Source organism: Electrona antarctica (genome assembly GCF_951216825.1).
Source record: "Electrona antarctica genome assembly, chromosome: 12".
Classification (NCBI taxonomy): domain Eukaryota; kingdom Metazoa; phylum Chordata; class Actinopteri; order Myctophiformes; family Myctophidae; genus Electrona; species Electrona antarctica.
The window spans coordinates 19724724-19730864 of record NC_136793.1 but is presented as its reverse complement, the minus strand read 5'-3'; the positions used below and the strand labels follow the sequence as shown (position 1 = coordinate 19730864).

The 6141-nt window shown below is 40.3% G+C and overlaps 1 protein-coding gene across 1 annotated transcript in view; it reads right to left on the bottom strand.

Moving 5' to 3' along the window:
* Window positions 1-3188: 3188 nt before the first annotated feature.
* tmem8b (transmembrane protein 8B) overlaps window positions 3189-6141 on the bottom strand; it is a 41425-nt gene continuing 38472 nt past the window's right edge. Inside the window, exon 13 of the mRNA XM_079515392.1 lies at window positions 3189-4454. Coding sequence (XP_079371518.1) covers window positions 4119-4454 — 336 coding nt within the window. The 3' untranslated portion in view covers window positions 3189-4118. The remainder of the gene's footprint in view (window positions 4455-6141) is intronic.

The following is a 6141-nucleotide window of genomic DNA, read 5'->3' as shown; positions in this document are numbered from 1 at the left end:
CATCAGCTGTCTGGAACAAAGTGGCTGACAAATATGTGTGAAGGACAGACCAAATCAGACATAGGCCTACTGTATTATGTCTATTCAATGATTTTGTCTTTGACACACACTTGCCTTAGAACTAGCCTAGCTATTTCAAGAGGCATTCAATTTATCTAGTGTGCCTTACTGACAATTGATGTATCTCTTCATTTCCAGCTCAGGCATGCAGAATATAAAAAGGAAAAGACCAAACCATTGTACATAACAATCCCTTTCTTCTTCACACCATGCCTAGCTTCAGTCTAAGGACCTGTCCCATGGGACGTCACAGTTAGGAAATCAACATCCTGCATTGTGTGTCAAAATGCTGCATGTGCTACAGTACATGTAATTGAACTCACATTTTATTTCATGTGAGAATGGAATAAATTATCACAACTCCGACACCTGAGATACAACTCCCTGCAACGCTTGGTAGGGTATTGTCACCAATCCTGTCTGTTTGTGTGTTCATTTTTGTTAATGGGATAGCCTACCTAATTAATGTGCAGACTTTCATGAAACCCAAGGGAATGTTGGCGTAATTAAGTTTTAGTTTGGTTATGGTCAGAATCAAGGTTCAATGTCTGGCTGTTTAGTAAAATAATGCGACAATCTTTGCCTACATTTCCATGAAACCTGGCTGCCATGAATATGACTCCGCTCAACCAAGGTTTTAAATGGTTCCGCATGGTTTCCTCTGCCATCCTTGTGTGAATGTGTGTGTGAATGGGTAAATGTAAGCACTTTGGATAAAGTGCTTACATTTGTAAGTGCCATTCAAAATGGTCTGGTCAGATTAATGATGGCATATAATCAGCAGCATACCTTTTTCTACATACAGTATGCATTCAAGTATGATCTGTATAGTGTGCATTACTTTGCTATACAAATGTGTGTACATTTACACAGCATTGGTGACATTATTAGTGTCCAAAAATAAGTGACTGAAGAGAATATAAAGTTCATGAGTATTCATTTCTTCTGGTCTTTACATTTATGACTTTTTCAATCTACTGTACACATTAAATAATAAACAATATTGGTCATGATTTGTAAATTATTCAGAACAAAGAGAATCAGTGGCTGGAGGTCACTACCATGCCAGTGAGAGGCTTGCCAGTGAGAGCACATTGTCATGTAATCATTTAATTTCATCCTGGTGAAGCAGTTATTTACTGAGAGCAGGATGTACCCCAAAAAGAACTGCCAGTGCCAAGCAAATAACACCAGCTAAAATTGCTCTTGTACTGTAGTAGATTATGGTGTGTCAGAGTAATACTCCTTTTAGATATATATGGAATTCATGAATACAAACAAGTTACTTTCCTTGAATTTGTTTGATGTTTGATATTCCAAAATTTGACTTTTTGGTATAGTGTTCCATTAAAGGCATATTTCACTTTAAAAAAAACTTTGGGTCATTTTATCATCTACTCAGCCTTATGTGAACACCTCAGACGGTTTTTAAGTTACTTAATTCAGTATTTAGATATTTGATATTCCTTTTAGCTGCCCCGCCCCCTTCATATACAGACCCATTATAACTTCAAAATCCATTTTAACCATGATAGATCGAAAACACCCAACCTTTTTTCTGGTGACTGATGTGGTGTCCTTCCAATACACGAGGGGCAGTACAGTGGTCTTTTCATTTACTGTTCTTAATTATTTTTAATAATTCTTTTGGAAAAGATATCCTCCTACAGGAGGAGGCCAGAAGAGACTAAAACCTCAAAAAGAATTATTAAAAATAAATGAAAAACCACAGCTCCTCATGTATTGGGAGGACACTATCAGTCACCAGAAAAAAAGGTTGGGTATTTTTATCATGGTTAACATGGAGTTTGAAATTACAATAGGTTTGTATAGGAAGGGGGCGGGGTAGCTAAAATTAATATCAAATATCTAAATACTGAATCAAGCAACTTAAGAACAGCTGCAAACTATCATTTTGCATGTATTCGCATGTATGATAGCTGAATATCACCTTTGCTTTCATTGCATAATAGTCCTGAAGGATGGTCAATTTGAAGCTAATGTGTTGGAGTCAACTTCACTATAAATGTCCAGGTGTGAGGGGAAAGGCAGTTGAGAAACAATGCTCTTACTTTGACCTTGGATTTGACTATGGACCTGTGATAATATAATTTCCCTGTGGGATAACAAAGGTATACAGATGCTAAATAGTCTCTGAAAGCACACTCACATTTATATTTATTTAGTATTTTAGAAATCAGAGAAACTACGCTTTTATTGGGAAGGTATTATTCTTCTAGTTTGAGGGAAAGGAAGTTCTGGTTTGAGGATTCCGTCCTGATGACAACAATGTCTACAACATGATGTAAGATCATCCACTCCCAACCGGATCACACTGCAATTTAGTAACACAGACCAGGCTTTCCTCCGAGGTGGAAAGCCTGGTGATGTGAGGTTAGGTGGAATGAGAAAAGTCAGGAGGTGGAGGCGGACACACAGATCGGTGAAACAATAGGATCCACCGTCTGTTTTCGGCCTCTCTAGACCAGAAATCACACTGGCTCCTGGGGCAGGCTATAGGCACACCATGGCTCTGGAATAGGGAAATACTCGGTTACCGGTATGTTATGCCAGACACACAGCCGTCAGATTAAACAGAAGGTTTTGTGCCTTGCGCTGTACTTTAAGCAGAAGTTGGACATGCCCCAAGGTATGGCCCATGTGTTTTAGACCATGTGCAATGCAATCGGCTTGTGCCATAATTTAAACCATCAAAAAATAAGACCCATGATCTGTGTTGCATGACATTAATTTGATCCATTCATTGTAACTCTGAGAGTAGACACATTATAACTATGAATTCTAAATGAAATAGGCTAAGTTACAGTGTGTCTACAATAGTTTGTAATGGACATGAGCACTTCTGTGTCTGGAGTCTGGACTGTTGCTGTACGGTGAATCAGTCGTTAAATATAGTAGAATTATTTATTTCCTGCTCCATTCGTGAGAGCATGCTGTTGCTAGCTTCAGCGCCTGGCTACCAGTGACTTCCATTAGACCTGAAATTGCAATATCATCATCATGTCTGTGTGAGGGTTCACTGCCCCTAATACACAGAAGCTACAGTATGGAAGCAAAAGTAATGCTGATTTAAAGAAAGAAAACATTTATTGTTTATGAATCCAGTGTCAGACAGGTTCTGGCAGAAAGAACAGAGATTTTGAGGTCTTGGGTGTGAGGTCTAAAAATAATCCTGCCTTCCGCTCTCTTCCATCAGGCAGCTGGACTTTGGAATTGTTCCTGTTAAGAGCAATCAGCACATTTGTGTAAAAGCGAATACATTACAATTGCAAAAAAGACAATCTAACATTCCACATGACTACTAGATTTACATTTGAACGTCTGTGATGCCAATTGTGGTTTATACATACTATATTATAAAAATGTACAGAATAACATTGTTTTGTGTCTCAGTGCAAAAGATATTCCAAAAGAATATCATAAAAGCCGTGCCCTTGTTAATGGTTCGCAAATCTCCCCCCAGTCTGCACCCAAACCGTAAAATAGCTGGCCTTTTTTAGGAGACCGTCAATAAATAACCAACATAACCAGTTTTACAGTCACCGTCAAGTAGCAGCAGTGTTTCAGCTTTGACTTTAAATACATATTCACAAACAGTGTGTCACTGTACACCGACAATTCATTAGAACAACTTCAACAATGGATTAATAATTACAGCAGTGTTGATAATAATTACCATGACAATAACAGCAACCAAAAAAACTGAACAAAACAGTCAATGTGTCGTATTTGCGTTGATGTATTTACATTTGCGTATTCAAGTTCTGTGGCTTATTTTCCCATGTGTGAATTTTTTTTCCCCCCAAGTAAAAGAAGGCAATGAAGGGCTGATTTATACTTAGTTGTGCGCTGGAGCCATGCACAAAAATAGCCGATCTACAAGCTCTGAACATGGAGCAATGAGCCACATTGCAATGTGAGCTTGTAAATAGGCTAATTTCGGTGCGCGACATGGCGTGCAAACAAGTATAAGTCAGGCAGAAGTGTCTGTAAGGTAACAAGGGGGCTGGGAGAGGGTGGCAGGGGGTGGAGGTTTATCAGCTGGTACAGATGCTGTTGATGGAGATGATGGCCGGGTCCACCAGGCCCATCTCCTCGTGCTCGTTCACGCACAGCTGATAGCCGCAGCCCCGCCTGCGCTTCAGCGGGGTGACCTTGGCGTCGGGCTTGGCGCGCGGGGGAAGGAGGAAGCCCACACTGCCCGCAATCAGCATGTGCCAGATGCTGTGGATATAGAAGTAGTTCTCCTCTGTCTCCACGAAGGCATACAGTGCCACGGCTGAAACGGCGATCATGGTCCCCGGGAAGAGGAAGAAGACCCAGCGCTTCCAAGTCGGGGGGTAGCATCGCCGCCGCCGGATGGTACGCACCGTCTGATTGGCCGGGAATCAAACGCACACACGCACACGCACACACACACATACTTAGAGTCATCTTCTTTCTATACCGTTTTGTCATTTCTTCTATTTTCTCCCATTTTAGTCATTGCCTGGCAGTTGCCCACTGTATTGTGGTCCCCGTCACTGCCAACCCCCATTGTTGGCCAAAGGAGGGTGTATACTACTTCACCATGTGCCCGATACAAATGGAATTGGCAGCCATTTCTTTTCACCTGGCAGCGTGAAGTTTCGCTGGGGGATTCACTCTATCTCCCCCAGATCCCTTCCATGCTGAACAGGCACTGACCCGACCAACCAGTAGGAGTTTCTGGGGCAGTGACGTGGACACCATCCCCCCCGTCGGCTTCCCACCCGCCAACACCAATACCATTTGTGTTGGTTAGAGCACCGTCCGGGCCAGCCCAGGTATCTGCGGTGGTGAGCAAATATTTTAACTCTCCATCACCCAGTCGCCCCCGTGCCCTACTTACTCGTTGTACATGATTCCACGGCAACTATCTCTAAATCCTGTGAACCTTTGTATGACAGCTGCTTTCAAGCAAAATATACAGTAGTTCAACTATGTATTACCAAGATAATTATAGAAAGCAGGGAAAAGTCTGATTTCTTATACTGTATATTCAAGATTCCATTATACAAATATTAGCGAGTGAAATTCTTGGGTTTTTACTTAGATCTGCTATTTTCATTATTGTAACGTTTTTTGTTAATAGATTTTGACTAATTTGCCCTACATTCTTATTGTTTGACTGTCTACATTTCCCAAAGGAAAATGCATGTACTTGGCGTTTATTCCCAGACGCAGGGCTAAAACATATCGCACCAGTGATAAAAAAGATTTAAAAATAAATTTACCAGAGGGGGGACATCCCCCAGCCCAGCAAAATGAACTCAGAAAGCATGCATCCTTACTGCACTGTTTCCCAAACACTGGGAATATACACAATATTTGTATGGGTCGCAAGTAGTGAAAATAGCAGATTTGGGTCCCGGGCAGACATCAAAGTTCTCTTTTGGATCTTGAGCTAAAAAGTTTGGGTAACAATGCACTAGCACCTGTTATTTTGAAGATCAGAAAATCCTAAATTATATCCCAATGAATCACTGCACAGGAAAGGTCATTCTGCTTCTAATTAAACCCAGGCCAGCACCACTTGGAGCGGCAGCATGAAGCAAACACTTATATAGCAGCAATCAGTGGTGGAAAGTAACTAAGTACATTTTCTTAAGTACTGTACTTAAGTACAATTTTGAGGTATTTGTATTTACTTGAGTATTTCCAATTTCCAGTTTACTTCTACTCCACTACATCTCAGAGTCAAATATTGTACTTTTACTCCACTATATTTATTTGAAAACTTGACTTACTTGTTGATATGATTATTATTATAAAACATACATTTACCACTTCAGCTATATAATATTTCAGCCATTTGAAAATATGAAATATCTACAGGCTCACAAGTCACAATGTGTGCTCCTGTAGATCTGCTATTTTCAAAAGATTTTTGAAAACTTTTGAAATTGGACATTCTGCATAATGAGTACTTTTACTTTTGGTACATTTTGATGCCGATACTTTTGGAAGTAAATTTAAATTTACTTCCAAAAGTAAATTCCGGACAGACTGTTAATAGTCATTGCAGTTGATACTTTTACT